This window comes from Callithrix jacchus, chromosome 5, assembly GCF_049354715.1.
Source record: "Callithrix jacchus isolate 240 chromosome 5, calJac240_pri, whole genome shotgun sequence".
Lineage (NCBI taxonomy): Eukaryota > Metazoa > Chordata > Mammalia > Primates > Cebidae > Callithrix > Callithrix jacchus.
In genome coordinates, this window is record NC_133506.1 from 7,627,936 (window position 1) to 7,647,021 (window position 19,086).

A 19,086-nucleotide genomic window follows, 5' to 3' on the forward strand; every position below is an offset into this window, starting at 1 on the left:
GCGCCTTCTATGGGCTTCACTTATGAAGCAACTGAGTTCATGCCAAGGACAATACACACATTTCCTCACCAGATCAACCCCGGGAGGCAGGAATGTGCCCACTTACAGATGAAGAAAGAGAGACTTGCCTAAGGTCACATATATACCTTGAATAGTAACATTATCTGCGACTATATGACATGGGCCATTTCTATCCACTCTGATATGGGCCCCGTGTTACTGGTGAGGACATGAAGCATCGGGGTTGTCTATGGCTGGGTGCAGCCACTGCCTGGTGGCTGTGGAGGAGCTGCCTCTTGCGGCCTACCCCTGGCAATGGTCCCTGCCCTGTACACTGGAGCTGCAGTGTCTGCCCTACCTTGGGCCCTGGGGCAGTAGGGGGAAGCGGGCGGGTGAGCACCCGCTGGGCATTACATGGCGCTGGGATTCTGCGGGCGCCGGCGGCGAGGGCCAGCTAGCTTCTGCTGCATGGAGTCGGCCAGGCTGGCTGGGGAGCCCGAGACTGTGGGGAAGTGGGTGAGCCTCGGGGTATGAGGCAGGATTTCCGCCGAGGACTCGTAGCTGTGTGAGAGACAGAGAAGAGACAGAAAAAAAGAGATGGATAGGGAAGACTAAGGGAGGAGAGAGACTTCCTTCCACGGAGCAGACAGCAGAACCGTCTTGTTTTTACCTATACTTCCAGATTTTAAGGAAAGAAGCTGGTATTATTTGGAGAGTGAAAAAAGATGCACCTAGACAAAGGCACATCAGGCCGCTGTGTTGAAAGAACAAGTGCGCTCGAAGTTAGATGTGTATGTGCTGCTGTGGAAATACTCTAAGAAATATTGTGCAAAACCAAGGTGCAGAATGCTTCAAGAATGCTACTGTCTGTACAAGAGTACGTATACACATGTCTGGTTTCAGCGCACAGGTGTCTCTGAATGTCTGTGTAACACAGCTGGCCTCTGTGCGGTGGCTGGAGCATGAGGGTGCTCTGTTACAGCTCTGGAATTCTATGTAAATGTGGTACTAATATAAAAATAAGTAAATCAGGAAAAAAGGGGGCAATCAAAGGGAAAAGTAAAACAAAAGATAGGGTGGGAATCAAGGGACAGAAATGGGCAGAAAGGAGAGAGAGAGATCACTTGCTTTTTACCCCAATCTAAGAACCTTCAGAGTAGGGGTGGAGGGCAAAAAGCCGGGGCAGGGCACTGTTAGGGCAGAACATTTAGCACCAAGCAGGTAAAGTCAGGGGCACTCTCTGCCTTGGTTGAGGTATTCAGAACTTTACCTGATGAGGGCACAACAGCATTGGGGGATTACCCCAAGGGGCAGGGAAACCTGGGCTGGATGGGAGGCAGAGGGTGAGGGGTGCATGCTAAGCTCAGGGATCAGGTGCCATGCCTGCTCCCAAAGCTCCCTGAGACCTGTCCCCAAGTTCACCCCCAGCCCCTACTTGCCTCAGACCACAGAGCATTGCTGGGAGAGGAAATACCGGCAGGCAGGCTGGGAGCTGGGGATTCTAGGCAGGACAGGGAGGGCAGAGGCAGGTTGGGGGAGGGGTGAGTCACAGGTTCCCCTGAGGGCAGCCAGGTGCACAGGAGGCCCTGGCGGGGGCTCTAGGGAGAGCTTAGAGGCTAGGCAGGTGGAACTCTGCGGAAGGCCCTGAAGTAGGCAGCTTTAATCGCAACTGGCAGCTATTTCTAGGTCCCTGGCAGGCAGGGTTGGTGGTGCGGGGGACAGACACTTGTTGGAATCATGCAGGCCTTGGGGTATGGGTGGGGTTGTGTGCAGGGTGTGACAGGTGTGGCTATGGCCCTGGGGAAGGGGTATCTGTTGAGTAAGATACAAACAGATGAAGAGAAAGCAGTGAGCTGTGGTTACAGCCACAGAGGTGAATGAACAGGGGCTGACACATGCCTTCTACTCGGGGCACTTTCTACCACACTAGGGTATCCGACACACCCCCCGCTCTATTACTCACATGTGAAAACTGAGGCCATGGGAGGGACAGACATGCTTGCAGTCACCTTCACCTAGGACTTCTGACAGTAGGCAGAGAAAAATCCATACTTTTTTTTTTTTGTGAGGGAGTCTCACTTGGTTGTCCAGGCTAGAGTGCAGTGGCGTGATCTCGGCTCACTGCAAGCTCCGCCTCCTGGGTTCAAGCAATTCTCCTACCTCAGTCTCCCGAGTAGCTGGGACTACAGGCATGTGCCACCACACCGGGCTAATTTTTTTTGTATTTTTAGTAGAGACAGGGTTTCACCATGTTAGCTGCTACTCTCGATCGCCTGACCTCGTGATCCCCCTGCCTCAGCCTCCCGAAGTGCTGGGATTATAGGCGTGAGCCACTTGCACCCGGCCCATACCAGCTATTCTTAAGCTCCACCTAGCATTTGTATGGGGGGATACCTACAGGGCCCTGATGCCTTGCTCTCCCTTGGCTCCTGGCCCAGGGGAAGGTTCCCACTGGTGCCCACAGGCCAGGTACCCGTGTACTGGTAGAAAGAGCGAGGAGTGGGGCTGGTGGTGGGAACAGTGTTCTCCTGGAGAGGTATACAGACACCCCCAGCAGGTTCTACTGGCTGTGAGCAGGTGCATCAGTGCCCATGAGGACATCTGCCCCCCCAGCTCTGCCTTACCTGAACATCTCTGTCACTTCTCCCTTGGCCAGTGCCACCAGGACAGGAAAACCGATGCAGGCGGGGACCAGGTACAGGAGGGCGGGCTATGAGAGGACACAGGTTGGTGAGGGCATGTTGGGCAGGGCACTGCCTCAGGGCCATGCCCAGCACCCCAACCCCCTCCTAGGCTGGACTGAAGGACAGTGACTGGCCCAGGTCCATAGCAAGTCAGTGGCTGGGGCTGAATCCAGGGCTCCAAACTCCAAGACAAGGGCTGTTCCTCCCAAGAGGGAATGCAAGAAAAGTAAGAAACTTAAGCAGGCAGGGCTTCAAGGGTTCCCAGGGTTTGGTTGGCAGCATCTGAATCACCTGGGTTACCAGGTGCAAAATGCAACTTCCTGGTTTGGTCCTATGCCCAGAGACTGCTTCCTGAGGTCGGGGGCTGACACCTGCATTTTAGCAAATGCTCCAGGAGATGCTATCATGATGACACAGCTATGTAACAAGTACTTGTTGCAGCCTGTATTAAGGTGACCTAGCTGGTCACCAGCTCCACCAGGATTCACATCCAAGCAGTTTGGCATGTCTGTGTTGAGACTCCTGGTAAAGCTGGGTTTGGAGAAAAGGACAATTATACTAAGACCCCTGATCATGGACATCTACTGTGCAGGGACTGACCTTAGCCTTCCCAGGAGTAAGCCCAGTGCCACATTCCATGACGGTTACTCTTTGTAGAGGCAGAAGACAGATGCTTCACAAGGAGAGGGAATAGTCCAGGCCTCAGAGATCTAAATCTTTTTTTTTTTTAAAGATGGGGTTTCACCATGTTGGTCAGGCTGGCGCACTTGTGCTCTTTGACATGGAGTCAGGTCCCTTGCTACATGCTCTGCAGGTCCCTCTAATTTTCCTCACAGCATTCCCCAGCAATTTTTTTTTTTTTTTGAGACAGGTTCTTACTTTGTCTCCCAGACTGAAGAGCAGTGACATGAACACGGCTCAGTGTAGCCCACAAGTTGCTGGTTCTACAGGTATGCGCTCCATGTCTGGCTAATTTTTGTATTTTTTTGGTAGAGACTGGATTTCACCATTTCCCCCAGCCTGGTCTCGAACTCCACAGCTCAAGAGATCCACTTGCTTTTGCCTCCCAAAGTGCTGGGATTACAGCTGAGCCATCGTGCCCAGCCTCCTCAGCAGTTTGTAATGGAACATCCCCGTAGGTGGTGAGCTCGTTGAGGGCAGGTCCATAGCTGTCTTGCTTACCACAATGTGTCTTGCATGCTGAAGAGGCCTGGTAAATACTTAGTGAATGGCTCCTTCCTGGGTGCTTATGAAGCGAAGAGTGTCCTGGAGAGGGTGAGGAGACTTCATTCTTTTTTTTTTTTTTTTTAAGACAAGTTTCACTCTTGTTGCCCAGGTTGGAGTGCAGTGGTGCAATTTTGGGTCACCCCAACCTTTACCTCCTGGGTTCAAGTGATTCTCCTGCCTCAGTCTCCCAAGTAGCTGGGATTACAGGCGTCCACTACCATACCCAGCTAATTCTTTTTATTTTTAGTAGAGACAGGGTTTTACCATGTAGGCCAGGCTAGTCTTGAACTCCTGATTTCATGTGATCTGCCCGCTATGGTCTCCCAAAGTGCTGGAGTTACAGGCATGAGCCACTGCACCTGGCCAAGTCTTTTTTTTTTTTTTTTTTTTGTGCCAATGGTGTGATCTTGGCTCACTGCAACCTCTGCCTCCTGGGTTCAAGGGATTTTCCCGCCTCAGCCTCCTGAGCAGCTGGGATTACAGGTGCACACCATCATGCCAGGGTAATTTTTTTTTGTATTTTTAGTAGAGATGGGGTTTGACTCTGTTGGTCAGGCTGGTCTCTAACTCCTGACCTCATGATCAACCCGCCTCAGCCTCCTAAAGTGCTGGGATTACAGGCGAGAGCCACCTGTCGTCCAGCTGAGACCTAATTTTTTTTTTTGAGACGGAGTCTCGCTTTGTCACCCAGGCTGCAGTGCAGTGGCATGATTTCAGCCCACTGCAATCTCTGCCTCCCAGGTTCAAGCAAGTCTCCTGCCTCAGCCTCCCGAGTAGCTGGGATTACAGGCACGCGCCACCACACCTGGCCAATTTTTTGTATTTTTAGTAGCGATGGGGTTTCCCCATATTGGCCAGATTGGACTTGAGCTCCTGACCTTGTGATCCGCCGGCCTTGGCCTTCCAAAGTGCTGAGATTACAGGTCTAAGCCACCAGGCCCGGCCTCAGACTTCATTCTTTTTTTTTTTCTTGGTTCTTTACTTGGAAGAGACTTCATTCTTAATGTAAAGCCAGCCCTTGACCAGATAACAAATCTTTCCCGCATGCCCTTGATCCTAACGTAGACTATTTCACAGGTGGGCTGTGATCAATACTGCTTTACATATATTAAATCATTGAATCTAATAATCCCTAAGTAGGCCAGGCATGGTGGCTCACTCCCATAATCCCAGCACTTAGGGAGGCTGAGGTGGGCAGATCACCTGAGGTCAGGAGTTTGAGACCAGCCTGGCCAACATGGTGAAACCTCATCTCTACTAAAAATATAAAAATTAGCTGGGTGTGGTGGTGCATGTGTATAGTCCCAGCTACTCAGGAGGGTGATACAGGAGAATCACTTGAGCCCAGGAGGCCGAGGCTGCAGTGAGCTGAGATCATACCACTGCACAAAGTGAGAGGTGATCCTTACCTAGAGCAATGCTAGCACTGGGACTACCTGTGTGTTGGAGAGGGCAGGGGACCCTGTGGAACAGCGTCCTCTCACGTCCTGGATCCCCTTTCCAAGAAGGATTTTCAGAGAGGTGCCCACTTGGATGACTGGGGAGAAGGGCTGGGCTGCTGCTGGAGAGTAGCACAGGCCTTGAGCCACGGTTCAGTTCATTAGCGCAGAGTCCGGAGGCTGGCCAGGACCCAGTGTGATGCAGTGTGTGGCCTGGGGAGTCCGAGTTCTCTCAATGCTGCAATTTCCCCATAGAGGAGAGGTGTCCTGTGTGCCAGGGCTCTGAATGGGAGCCTGTTTTGAGTCCAGCTAGGCAGAAGGTGAGCCTGTCACCTTGTGGCCACTGGGGGAATTGGCTCTGGGCTTGTACTCCAGTAAGTGGCTGAGAGCTGCCGACTCCAAGAGACCTCTCCATTTGTTCATTCATTCAAAGACAGGTTTTACCATGTTGGTCATGCTGGTCTTGAACTCCCGACCTCAGGTGATCTGCTCACCTCGGCCTCCCAGAGTGCCAGGATTACAGGCATGAGCCACCGTGCCCGGCCATGGCCTCTTAACTAGTCCTCCAATCCAGGTCCTGTCACTCTCTGGGACTCCCTGCCATATGCATGTTACTCTCAGCTTACACTCCCCTGAAGCCCTTGAGCAGATGTGAGACGCAGTTCCACATTGGTTCTTGCTTTTTCCACTTATGGACGAGGGGCCTTTTGACCTTCTATAAAGTAATACTGTACTAGGACCTCCCTCCCTGGAGTACTATAAGGACTAAATGAGTTACTAGCAAAAGAGTTTAGCACAGTGCCTGGCACAGAGTGATCAGAAACCAGCTTAAAAAACAAACACACAAACAAACAAAAAACCAAAAAAGACCCTAGCCTTTGTGATTAATTCAAAGATAGCTTGTCTGTGTTTGGGCCCTGGGGAAGGGGAAAGGGGACAGGGGACAGAAGCAGCGAGCCCATAGCCCCACGGTTACCAGCTGGAGCCGGGATTCACAGCAGGGCTCCCTTAGCCCCAGTTCCATGCCCCTTTCTCATGGCCAGGCTTGAGAGCCAGGGTGTGGTTTCCATGCTGACCCAGCTTTGAATCCTGGCTTCAACACATACTTGCTGGGCGGCACTTAAACGCCAGTTTCCCCACCTGTTCACAAGGACCCTCATGAGTGCAGAGCCTGGCACATGGAAGTGCTTAACCAACAGGAGCTCTTACTATTTCCACTAGAGCGCAGGGCAATCCTGTCTGCTCACTTTCCTGTCTCCCGGCCACACTGAGGGCTCCCACTCCTCGTGCTATGTTGTTTCATCTGGTGCTGGCTCAGTACTCTGTTCTCATCTTGGTGGGAGAAGGAGGCAGAGCCTGGGCTATTTGGGGGTAGGGGAAAGGAGGCCCCAATACCCAACACCCACTCCAATCCTGTTCTTCTCTGTCTGCTTCCCACTACTAAGGCGGAGAAGCCAAATCCTCTTTCCTGGACTCTCCTGTAGCTAGGGTGGCTTTAGGACCCCAATCTGGCTGATGAGATACTGAGAGGGTTCTGGGAAAGAAAGTTCCTTTCTTCCTGATGAACGCAGCAGGCATGGCTGTTACGCTTTTCCCTCCTCCTTGCCTCTAATGTGCCCATGCTGCTTGGAGCAGTGGCAGCCATCTTACAACTACAAATGAAAAGCCAAGAGAATCAGACATGACTGCTCTAACATCAGTGGGGAGTGCCTATCTCTGGACTGCTTGCATTTACAAATAAATCCTCTGTAAGTCCCTCTATTTGCAGTGAGGCGTTCCTGACACTCTGATACCATCCTGCTCACCTGGGCATGCTTGAAGATGTGCATGATGAAGATGGTAAGGCCCAGGCCAAAGATGTAGGCCGCAAAGCTGGTGTAGAAGTAGGTGTGGGTATTCTTCTTCAAGCTTCAGGGAAGGTGTGAAGAAAGAGGAGCAGGGTTAGATACAGGGACTGGAGCAGTGACAACCCTTCTGAGGGAGCTGGGGAAGACCCCAGAGGCTGTAGGGGGTGACTGAGCTCTGGGCTGGGAGTCTGGAGGTAGGTGTGCACACTGGTACTGCCCCCAGCTATGTGTCTCTGGACAAGCTGCTTTCCTTCTCTTAGACTCAGTTTACTCATCTGCAAAATGAGAAGGTGAGGAGCTCATCCCCCTGGTGGTTATGAATATCAAGTGCTATAACCTAGAACAGTGGCTTTAAGACTTTAGTCAGCATAAAAATCATCTGGAAAGCCGTGAAAAAACGCAGGATTCTAGGCCCCACCCCAGGGAGTCTGATCTAATAGGTCTAGGGCAAGGCCCAACAATTTGCATTTTGAAAAAACATCTGAGATGAATCTCATACCCTTGGATCATGTCTTGAGAAACACAGATACAGAAACTACAAAGGTAAGTTACTACTTTTAAGTGCAGTGGATGTGATCAGTAGCCTATTTGTGGGCACTAACTAGATGCTGGCTGCATGAATAAAATGCCAGTGGCTTCCTGGAGGTGATTCATCCAAGATCAGCTTCAGAACAGACGAATCCTATGTAGCTCAGCATTGCCATCACGTGACCTCTCTCCAATGCCAGCTCCATAACCTGTGCATGTCCCCAGTGCCTGGGATGTGCCCAGCCAGTACTATGGACTCAATTAACATTTGTGGAATGAATGAGTACTTCTGACCCCTTTCTCTCCTTGCCCTGGGTGCTTTCTAAGCCTTCAGCTACAAGTACATTGAGAACTTACCTACTCTGAGAACTGGGGTAAAAGTGACACCCCTTGGGAATGTTGCACTGATTCTGAAATCAGCTGAGGAGCTGCTTATGCTGTGAGCCCAGGCTAGAAATGAGACTCTGCTTCTGAGAGTGCTGGCAGCTGAAGCTGCCTCTTTAGCAAATAGCCTGTGGGGTTCTTGTGGGTTTCACTTTGTATTACCTCTGAACAGCCAGGAGTAGAGACGGCTGGCACAGACATCCCTCTACTTATAAACCAGCCAGGTCTCTTCCAAAGGCGACCGTGAGCCCACATACTCATAAGGTTCGAAGTGGCACTATACAAGTAACCCAGGTGCATGTGAGTGGGAAAAACCTGTTTCACATGGAAACTGGATTTCAATGGTGCTGGTAGTTTCTCATTACCACTCTCAGTTATTACTGCTTTTGCAACTATCAGGCATGAAGAGATAAAGAGAAGCTCACAAACCACTTCAAAGTTAAGTGCGCCCACCGCCAGCTCTCACTGGGATGACGGAGCATAAAATGATAGAGCAGTTGCTGGCGCCCCCTGCTGACAGCAAGCCCCATTGCACAGGTGCATTAACTTGAATAAGACCTGCTCCATGTTTTAAATGCTGACCCTAAATTGGCCCCCTTCTCTCCCTCGTGCTCACTGTCTACAACAGACTGAAAAATATCTGAGTAAAGAGAGGGCAGGAACAGCTAGAGCAGCTGAGACATGGTGACCTGACCCTAGGCTGATAAAAGATGCTGATGATGATGACTGCAACTGGATTCGCCCAAGAGCTACCGAGGTCAGTGTGTGCTCAGCACCCTCTCCTGATTTTCATGGTAGGAACTCTTGTTATTAACTCAAGATGAGAAACTGGAGGCTCAGAAAGGTCAGGCCACGTGTTAAGGTCTCACAGTGAGAAAGCACTGTGAGTACCACCAGGCCCTTGTGGCTTTCAATCTCTTGGCCTGTGATTCTTAAAACATTTTTTTGACCACAAACTCTTCAAACACATAGAACTTCAAAATGCAAACTGCAGATTAAAATCAGAATTGCTCTGATTGCTGTTGGGGTGGAGGGCCTGGTCCCCTGACGTACCTTCTCAGGGCTCCTGAAAGCCACTGGAGAACCCCTGGAGAACCCCACGTTGGGGTAGGTCCTCACTCACTTACCTGATGTCAAAACGCAGCAGCAAGGCAATGAAGATCCCTGTGGGAGAAAGCCGGGGTTAGAGGGGCAGGGAAGCAGCAGGGCAGTGAATAAGAGACTGGGTCCTGGTCCCCAACCTGGTGTTCTGTCATGAAGCAATCACTGGAGACCAAGGGTGTGGCCAATAGTCTCAAGTGCCAACAGAAAGTCCCATTTCTCTGCCTCGAACAGTGAGAAGGCCCCCGGATTTTGCTTTGGCCTGGAACTACAATGACCTGGCACCTCATAGCACCACACTATGTCATACTGTCTGCCCAAATGCTTATCAAGTGCCTAAGTACCAGGCACCATGGGCAAGCAGGAGTAGACAAAATCACTGCTCTCACAGAGCTCAGTCATGGGTACAGGGCAGTCACACTGTGACATACCTCAAATAGTTACGGAAATCACTGTGAGGATGTAACTCTGAAAGAATGCTTCCACTTTGGGAGGGTGGATTACCTGAGGTCAGGAGTTCGAGACTAGCCTGGACAACATGGTGAAACCCTGTGTCTACTAAGGGAGGCCAAGGCGGGTAGATCACGAGGTCAAGAGATGGAGACCATCCTGGTCAACATGGTGAAACCCCGTGTCTACTAAAAACACAAAAATCAGGTGGGCGTGGTGGCTCGTGCCTGTAATCCCAGCTACTCAGGAGGCTGAGGCAGGAGAATTGCCTGAACCCAGGAGGCAGAGGTTGCGGTTAGCCGAGATCGCGCCATTGCACTCCAGCCTGGGTAGTAAGAGTGAAACTCCGTCTCAAAAAAAAAAAAAACAATTAGCCAATGTGGTGGCACTTGGCTGTAATTCTAGCTACTCAGGAGGCTGAGGCAGGAGAATTATGCTTCCTATGTTGTGAGAAGGTGTAACAGGATGAGACCTAGGCTGGACAGGGATGAAGGAGGGGAAAGAAGGCAGGCTTCTTGGAAATGACACATGCCAGGAGGAGAGAACAGCATGTACAAAGGTCTTGGAGAAGGCTCAGGAGGTAGGGGCCAGTAAGGCAGCCTGCTCACTGCAGGAGATGAGGAGATGGACCAGCCCTGCAAAGCCCTAAGGCCCATGAGGAGGAGGCGGGTCTTTATCGTGAGTGAAGAGATGCAATGGAAGAGTTCTGAGCAAGTGAACAACCCGAGCAGATTTCTGAAAAAGGCCCCAGTGGCAGTGTGTGGCTGGAGGGGGAAGGAGGAGGGGCTCGCCGCGGGCTATTTGGAGGCTCCACAGGAGCACAGGAGACGGTTACCTCGGTTCACCCACCGTACTCCGAAACTTCAAAACCAAGCCAATTGTAAGCAATGGTTCTGCTAAAAAGGAAAAAAGAAAAAGAGACATCCCAGAAGCCTCAGCATCCCCAAACACAGCAAAGCAGTCCTGCCTCTGTGTGCTGTACACACATCTTGTGTGTCTGCCTCCCTCGTTGGTCTTGGGGCTCTGCATCTCATTTAGTTGAAGGCAGGCACTGATAAGCAGCACTGACTGTCAACATATAATTAATTTTAAAAAGGAAATGAATGAGTTCTCGATGAATACTCTGTGGGAGTAGAGAGTTGGTGGGGGAGAAAGCAGACACTGCAGTCATTCTGGAAACAAGCTGGGAACTCAGCGCCCCCTCGAGGCTGTTTTCTACAAGTGTTCTCCAACTAATCCAGGGGCTAAAGCTCTGCCAGGGCCTTTCACTCCTAAAGCCCATCTGGGCTTCCAAACAACACTCCACTGAGACTGTGAGGACGTGATTAACTTACATTTATTGTGATTGTGGAATGACTGGGGATATATAGAGAGCGTAGGGGAGGGACAGATATGCTGAGATGTCCTGTGCATGTCTCAAGCCCAGAACTTATGACAAGGACATGGGGGAAGTTTGTGTGAATGCCTGACAGACCATGCCCTGGAGAGTGAGCCAGATGCTTTATAGGACTCCATTCTTCTGTCTAATGGAGCTACCTTCCACTGAAGAAGCAAGTCTCCCTGCCTCACAGCACTGCAAATTATGAAGACACACGGGTTATAGGGATGAAGACACATCCCCACTGCCTTAGGCAAGTCACACCATCTCTTTGAACCTCATCTGTAAAATGGAAATGTCCATTATCTCACTGGATTGCTGGGAGAAATAAAGATAACACAGAAAAAGTACCTACCACCCTGGCTGGGCATGGTGGTTCATGCATATAATCCCAGCACTTTGGTAGGCTGAGGCAGGTGGATCACCTGAGGTCAGGAGTTTGAGACCAGCCTGGCCAACATGGTAACACCCTGTCTCTACTAAAAATACAAAATTAGCCAGGCATGGGGGTGCATGCCTGTAGTCCCAGCTACTTGGGAGGCTGAGGCAGGATAATTGTTTGAACCTTGGAGGCAGAGGTTGTGGTGAGCCAAGATGGCATCACTGCACTCCAGCCTGGGTGACAGAGACTCTGACTTAAAAAAAAAAATCTCTATCTAGATCTGTATCTAGAGAGATAGACACAGTATGGGGCTGGCACCTCATAGTACCATACGTCACACTGTGTGTCTGCCCAAATGCTTATCAAGTGCCTACATACCAGGCACCATGGGCAATGCAGGAGTAGGCAAAATCACTGCTGCAGTGAGATGGGGTCTATGTTGCCCAGACCAAACTTAACTTTAAGAGACAGGGTTGCAGTTGGGCACAGCAGCTCATGCCTGTAATCCCAGCACTTTGGGAGGCTGAGGTGGGTGGATCACGAGGTCAGGAGTTCGAGACCAGCCTGGCCAACATGGTGAAACCCTGTCTCTACTAAAAATACAAAAATTAGCTGGGCATGGTGTGTGCACCTGTAATCCTAGCTACCGGGGAGGCTGAGGCAGAACGGCTTGAACCCAGGAGGTGGAGGTTGCAGTGGGCTGAGATCATGCCACTGTACTCTAGCCTGGGTGATGGAGCAAGACTCCATCTCAAAAAAAAAAAAAAAAAGAAGAAAAGAAAAGAGACAGGGTCTCACTCTGTTACCCAGGCGGAAGTGCAGTGACACAATCATAGCTCACTGCAGCCTTGAACTGCTGGGCTCAAGCAATCCTCCTACCTCAGCCTCCAGAGTAGCTGGGACTACAGGCATTAGCCATCACAACTGGCTTTTTTTTGTAGAGATGAGTTCTTGTTATGTTGTCCAGACTGGTGCTGAACTGGCCTCAAGCAATACCCCTGAGTCAGCCTCCCAAAGTGTTGGGATTACAGGTGTGAGCCACTGTGCCCAGCCAAAACCTTCTTTTTTTCTACACTGGCTCCATCTGCAAAAACCTTCTTCTTTTAAGCAAGCTTCTAACCCTCTGACTCTGAGACTAGGAAGACAAATATGTTCCTAAGGTTCACTGCCCCCACTACTGGGCCCAGATGAGCAGACATAGATCACCTGAGCCTCAGCCACTTTAGCTGCCTTCAGAGTGGCTGCTCAGCTTTACCCTTAGTCTCTTTCTTGACTGGTAGTTTGAGCTGCTCCTGCCCCAAGATGAGGCCAGGCGGTGGGTACACAGGACATGCTTTCCTGCTTGGACTGTGGATGGGGCCCCTTGTGTCTATATCCACAGACACACTGGCTAGAACCCACCTGTAGATCCAGGGGCTCAAAGGCCAGCTTCTGCAGACAAGCAGGTGTGCATGCACATGCTCCTCTGCCCACAGTGCAGACACAGGAGCCCATGTGTGTGTTCTCCCTGGAGACGTCTTAGCACTGGGAGGAGGAGCCACGTGGCTATGGCAATTCTGGCACAGCTGTGATGCCTGCAGATGCTGGGGAATGCGTATGTGTATGTGTATGGGTCGGTATGTGTGAGAGGGGTCCAGGCCATTAAGACTGTCATGAAACGTGCTTTTTCGGAGTGTACCTCTGTTATTAGACTTTTATTTTTGTAGTTCCTGAGTAACATCTGCTCACCTAGACCAGAGGCTCTGCAAGGACAGTCTTGTTCACTGATGCCTGACCAGGGCCTAGCCTGGGGCAAGGCACTTGACTGGCACTCCATAAATGCACGTTAAGGTGGAACCCTTCACCAAAATCTGGCCTGATCCAGCCTCATTTCTCAGCTGGTAAGCCTGTCTGTTTAGCGGTAACCCCCTGCTCCAGGGAATACCCTCCCCACCCCTTGCACATGGCCCCCACCCCAACAGGCTCACCTGGAATCACAATATCTCCAAGGCCCAGCATGGCAAAGTTGTCCGCTTCGAGGCCTTTCTCCAGCAGATCCTGAGGAAACACCACTGTAGGGGAGGCAGGGATGTGAGGAACCAGCTGGAGCCCAGCTTACTTTATTTATTTTTGAGACAGGGTCTTGCTCTATTGCCCAGTGCAATGAGGACTGTAATCGGGAGTGCAATGGCCTCATCTTGGCTCACTGCAACCTCTGCCTCCCAGGCTCAAGCGATTCTCCTGCCTCCTGAGTAGCTGAGACTACAGGCACCCACCCCATTTTTGTATTCCCAGCTTACTTTGACTTCTAACTCCCCAATCTTGTTGTATGAAACTCACATTTGTGGTTTTCCTGGGTGGGAGGTGGGGGATGAGGAGGTAAGAGGATGCAGGGCAATGCCTCCATCTGGAGTCACAGCTGGTTAGAGTAGGAAGGAATCTGGGGTCATCTAGGGTGAAAGTTTAATGCCTTTACTGAGCTATAACCCAAATAACCGTATAATTTCAATGCCTTTTTATAGCTACAGAAGCCCTTGGTTAAATGGGATTTACCCTAAAGCCCAGTGTATAAAAGAAAAGAGCCACACAGTGCCGATATCTAAAAGGTTTCCCATCTCACTCTAACAGAGGTATGGACAGATGGTGGCCGTTGTTCTGAGGCAGGGTGAGCCTGGGCTATAAGCACCTTCTGTATTTGCTGAGGGAGAAAAGGCCACATACCTGCAGATTCCTTCCTTAAAATTCCTGACTCTGCTGGGCGTGGTGGCTCATGCCTATAATCCCAGCACTTTGGGAGGCTGAGGTGGGTGGATCACGAGGTCAGGAGTTTGAGACCAGCCTGACCAACGTGGTGAAACCCCATTTCTACTAAAAAATACAAAAATTAGCTGGGCATGGTGGTGCGCACCTGTAATCCCAACTGAGGCTGAGGCAGGAGAATTGCTTGAACATGGGGAGGTGGAGATTGCAGTGAGCCGATATCACACCACTGCACTCCAGCCTGGGGGACAGAGTGAGATTCCATCTCAAAAAGGAAAAAAAAAACCCTCACTAAGAAATCTTGCTGGACAGCTTGTTTGGATAAATACAGCAGATTAGAGAGAAACGCCTCCCTGTGTCTAGTTATAGCAAAACGACTGGACTTCCTCAGAAGGGCAGTCACAAGTGGGCTGTGGCATCGGACTTGTGGGTGGAGGCCTAGCTCTGTGCTCTGCACAGCTTACTTACCTGCTGAAGTTTTCTCACCTGTGAAATGTGGGGACAACGGGACCGACCCCTCAGGGTGGTAGTGAAATCAGATGATTTGTACACACTGTAAACTGCCACTCCAGGCCTTCTTTACTAACCCAGTCCTCGTTTTGTGTGAGGCAGCCTTTCCAGGTGACAGGTCAAGTGTGGTGCAAGACTAAGCCAATCGGGAAAATCCTGTTCCTTGAATTCCTTACTTCTCTTGCAGGTAGGTAGGGGGTCAGCCCTGGCCAACAATATTTAAAAATTTTTTTTGAGATGGAGTCTTGCTCTGTCACCCAGGCTGGAGTGCAGTAGCGTGATCTCGGCTCACTGCAACCTCCACCTCTCGAGTTCAAGTGATTCTTCTGCCTCAGCCTCCCCAGTAGCTGGGATTACAGATGCCTGCCACCATGCCTGGCTATTTTTTTTTATTTTTAGTAGAGATGGGGTTTCACTGTGTTGCCCAGAATGGTCTCAATCTCCTGATCTCGTGATCTGCCCGCTTCGGCCTCCCAACTGCTACTATTTAACTGTGTGTACAAATCCACGCCTGCTGGGATTACAGGCATGAGCTACCACGCCAGCCAGTAAAAAAAATTTTATCATGATATATAGATATATATTTTTTTAGATGGCGTCTCACTCTGTCACCCAGGCCGCAATGCAGTGGTGTGATCTCGGCTCACTGCAACCTCCATCTGGCTAACAATATGTACACAGAGGTGCACAGGGGTTCTGGGTAAAGCTTGTGCTTCTCTAATACATGGATAGGTACTCTTGCCCTGCCTGCCTCTTCCTGCCTTGAATGCACAATGCACAGTGATTTATAGATTTCTCTCTCAATCCTGGTACCATTCAATTATATGTGGCAGAGACTACTGTCTCCATTTTACAGTTCTAGAAACCAGGGTTCAGAGAGGACAAGTCTCCTCCCCAAGGCCATGTAGTCAGCAAATGGCAGAGCTGAGATTCAAGTCCAGGCAGCCTGACTTCAGCATATGTACACTTCACTGTTCTGCCTTTTTGCCACTGAGCTCTATCCTAGCAGGAGAAGGCAGTGGGTCTTCTCTCTAGCCCAGAAAACCAGACCCTACATATCAGAAACCAAATAGGACAGTACCACTTCCCTGCTCGGAGCCTTCCAATGGCCTGTGGGGCACTGTCCAAGCTCCCTGAAGTGGAATCCTTGGCTTCCCAAATCTGGCCTCTGCCCACCTCTTTCCACTGCACTCAGCTACACCCACTCCCTGATTCTCTGCTCCCAGGACCCTCCATGCACCTTCCTGCCTCCAGTCCTTTGCTGAAGCTTTACACTATCTTTCAAATGCCATATTGCCCCCGCATGCTTGGGAAATGTGTATTCATCCTTCATGACTCAGAAAAGATTTTCCTAACACGCTGGCTGGGTTGTCTGGGCTTCCGCACCCCTGGGCTCATCCATCAAGGCATGTGGGGAATAGCTGTTGCTCCAGCTGGCCCAGCATCTGTTCTCTGGCTCTGGAGAACTGCCCTCCCCTTGCACACTTCGTTCTGGGGGGGCTGCCAATTCTAATACTCTGCCCCCAGGCACTGGAGTGGGCAGTGTCCCTGGCCTGTCCATCACGATCCTCCATCTCTCCAGTGGGAGTGTCTGGCTTATGGGCCAGGCCAGGACTTGTAGGTTTATTCAGGCCAAAGGTGGGAGAAACCGGTTTTCCTCTGGGGTCACTAACCTGGGACCACAGAATTTAGGAGTTGTTTGTGGCCATGAAGCTCTCCCCAATGCAGGGAGAAAGCCTGTCTGCAGTGACAGAGTGAATCACAAGAAAGACAGCTGTTTCCTGATTCCCTGGGTGGAATCTCCCCAAATCTCCCCCCACGATTGCCTGTCGCCACGGGCCAGTACGTCCATGGCATGCACTTGCTGCTGCCTGTCCCCCACAGCGTCTTCCTCGCTTCCTTGCTAGCATGTCTGATGGATTCTGTTCCCCTCTTTGAGCCTTGTAATCCCAGGAGGTGATTCTCCGATAGTCTAAAGCTTAAACTCCAAGCCAGTCATGCTTTCCTATCCCGTCACTGAAGAACGGTTTAGACTTGGGCCTGTGACCCAGTTTTGGCTAACCAAGTATGAGGGAGGCTGCACGGGAGATTTGGGCAATACCATCCCTCCCTGAGACATCATTTCCCTTTTATTTTTCTGGACATGGCTATGTGAGGAGTCAGTGCTAGGAACTGTGGCAGCCGTCTTGGGCCATGAAGGGATGACCTAAGGGGGGCGGTGGACACGCTGAGAATGCTGGGGTGGGAGCACTGACATAACCTTGGCTCTTGGTGAAGAGAGGGCCCCGGGCTTGCTGTAGTGTAAGATGGCAAGATTTCCCCCTTGTTTAAAGAGTTACACAGGTTGAGTAACGCATATATGAAATGGTTCAACCAGAAATCTTTCAGACCTTTTTTGAATTCTGAAATATTTGCATAAACATAATGAAGTATTTTGGGGACAGAACCTAAGTTTAAATGGACATGATCATAGCTCACTTTGGCCTGAAACTCCCAGGCTCAAGGGATCCTCTTGCCTCAGCCTCCCAAGTAGCTAGGACTACAGGTGTGTGTCATCATGCCTAGCTAATATTTTAATTTTTTTGTAGGGACAGGGTCTTGCTGTTACCCAGGCTGGTCCTGAACTGTTGGCGTCAAGCGATCCTCCCGCCTCAGCCTCCTAAAGAGTTTTACAATACTTAAAAATAATTTTCTGCATGAAACACAGTTCATGTTAAGTCCTTATGTGTGGAATTTCCACTTGTGGGGTCATGTCAGTGCTCAAAAAGTGTTGGGTCCTGGAGCATTTTCGATTTCAGATTTTCATATTAGAGATGCTCAATCTGCCGGTGGATTTTCTATGACTTATAAACAATGGATACACTGAAGAACAAAACCAAGGCAGTTTGAGAGGCACGGGATAGACAGCACAGACACTCTGAGGGGATCCCAGTGAGGGGTGCTATAGGTCTTAGGTTAGAGGTTTCCTCTCCTGGAAAGCCTCTGCATGCACCTCCCAACCCCCGGGCTGGGTTAAACACTTCCCCTCCATGCCTGCTCCCATTTTGGCTCATTTCACATCATGTGTACCATGACCAAGTGGCCAGAGGCCAGGCCTGAGAAGGATGAACGCAGCCAGATGAATCAATGAGGAAAGGGAAACCAGGCTGGAAGAGCCACAGGAGGAAGAGGTACATGGGGAAGAGATAGGGAGATGCACTGACTGAAACAGGAACTGTGAGGGCAAGGCCTGGTGGGGTTGGGGAAGGGGTTCCCTATGGTGAGGTGGTCACTTACATTTTATTGGTGCCTCAAAGGACTTGGCCACTGTCACCATCACATTGGTGCCAAATACCTAGGAGAGAAGAGCAGTGTGAAGGGAAGTGAGGGGCTGGGGGGAAAGAATGGCTGTCCCTGGGCTTCTAGATGTGCTGCTGCCTGAGACCTAGTGGGAGTGGGGCAGGGAGCTGGGAGGGGCTCCAGTGCAGATCTGAAGTTGGGGTGAGTTAGCCACTGATACTGGTTCTGGGCAACAAAGAGGGGAATTTCAAGGGAGTATAGAAAGAACCTCTGATAGCCCAAGCCAGGCAGCCTATGTTTGGTTCATGGTTCTGTTCCTCTCAAGTGATGAAGTCCCCCAGGGCCACCCACTCAAGAGGGCAAGAGGCTGCCTGGGGTCAGGGAAACAGTGCCTGAGTTAGGCTGACCTCAGTCTCTCCATGATGCCTCTCAGAGTGAATGTGAGAGGCATTACAGGCCAGGGCTGGTATGCAGCTGAGCACAGCTGGCCTCTGTCTTCCCAGGTCAATGCCCTTTCTGGGCCCATTCATCAACATTCTTCCACCCCTACCTGAACTTCTCTGAGTCTCAACTCCCTTGCTAAGGGAGCTGCTGGCAAGGAAGACACACAGGTGCATGGAGCGTGCTCCCAGAAAGAGGTGGACTCTGTTCTCTCTGGCTCCATCTCACAGATGGGCCCAGAGAGGACTCTGGGGTCTGGACCTTCAGCCCCAAACAACTGCTCTCCATCAGATGACCGGCACTTGGGCCAGAGAGGCAGGGTAGTAGGAGGGTGAGATGGCCCTGGAGCCAGACATCCTTGGCATCCCTGCCTGACTCACCCAGAAGACATCATAGATGAAGAGTCCGCCCAGCAGGATGCAGCCAGTGCTGACATTGTTGAGGTGCAGGAGCTCTACTCCATTAAGGGAGAAGGCCAGGCCAAAAAGGTTGTTGGCAATCCAGTGCTGAGGAAAATGGGGAATGAGACTCGCTTGCTGTGCCCCACCCTGCCCTGTCAACCCTATCCTCCCCTTCTGCCCAGGCCCTGGCTACTCACCTTCCTCAGCAGGTACCAGACACCAACGATGCTGCTCAGGCCCAGGCACACCAGGTCCTTGGTGTCAAATTCATAATTGACGATTTCTGAGCAGAGAGG

The 19,086-nt window shown here is 50.9% G+C and overlaps 1 protein-coding gene across 14 annotated transcripts in view; it reads right to left on the reverse strand.

Annotated features, from left to right (window-relative positions):
• Positions 1-19,086, reverse strand: part of HM13 (histocompatibility minor 13) — a 54,022-nt gene that overhangs the window by 899 nt on the left and 34,037 nt on the right. For 2 of the 14 annotated variants that reach the window (XR_013535062.1, XR_013535060.1), the window contains 8 exons: positions 18,988-19,073; positions 18,770-18,895; positions 17,946-18,003; positions 13,388-13,471; positions 9,237-9,273; positions 7,156-7,258; positions 2,625-2,710; positions 359-561 (listed from right to left, as the gene is read on the reverse strand). Coding sequence is in view for 11 of the 14 variants with exons in the window: in XM_002747368.6 (XP_002747414.1) it covers positions 415-561; positions 2,625-2,710; positions 7,156-7,258; positions 9,237-9,273; positions 13,388-13,471; positions 17,946-18,003; positions 18,770-18,895; positions 18,988-19,073 (727 nt within the window). In the remaining 3 variants the exon portion in view is untranslated. The remainder of the gene's footprint in view (positions 1-358; positions 562-2,624; positions 2,711-7,155; positions 7,259-9,236; positions 9,274-13,387; positions 13,472-17,945; positions 18,004-18,769; positions 18,896-18,987; positions 19,074-19,086) is intronic. The other 12 variants (XM_002747368.6, XM_017971863.4, XM_008995584.5 and 9 more) reach the window with 9 other exon arrangements.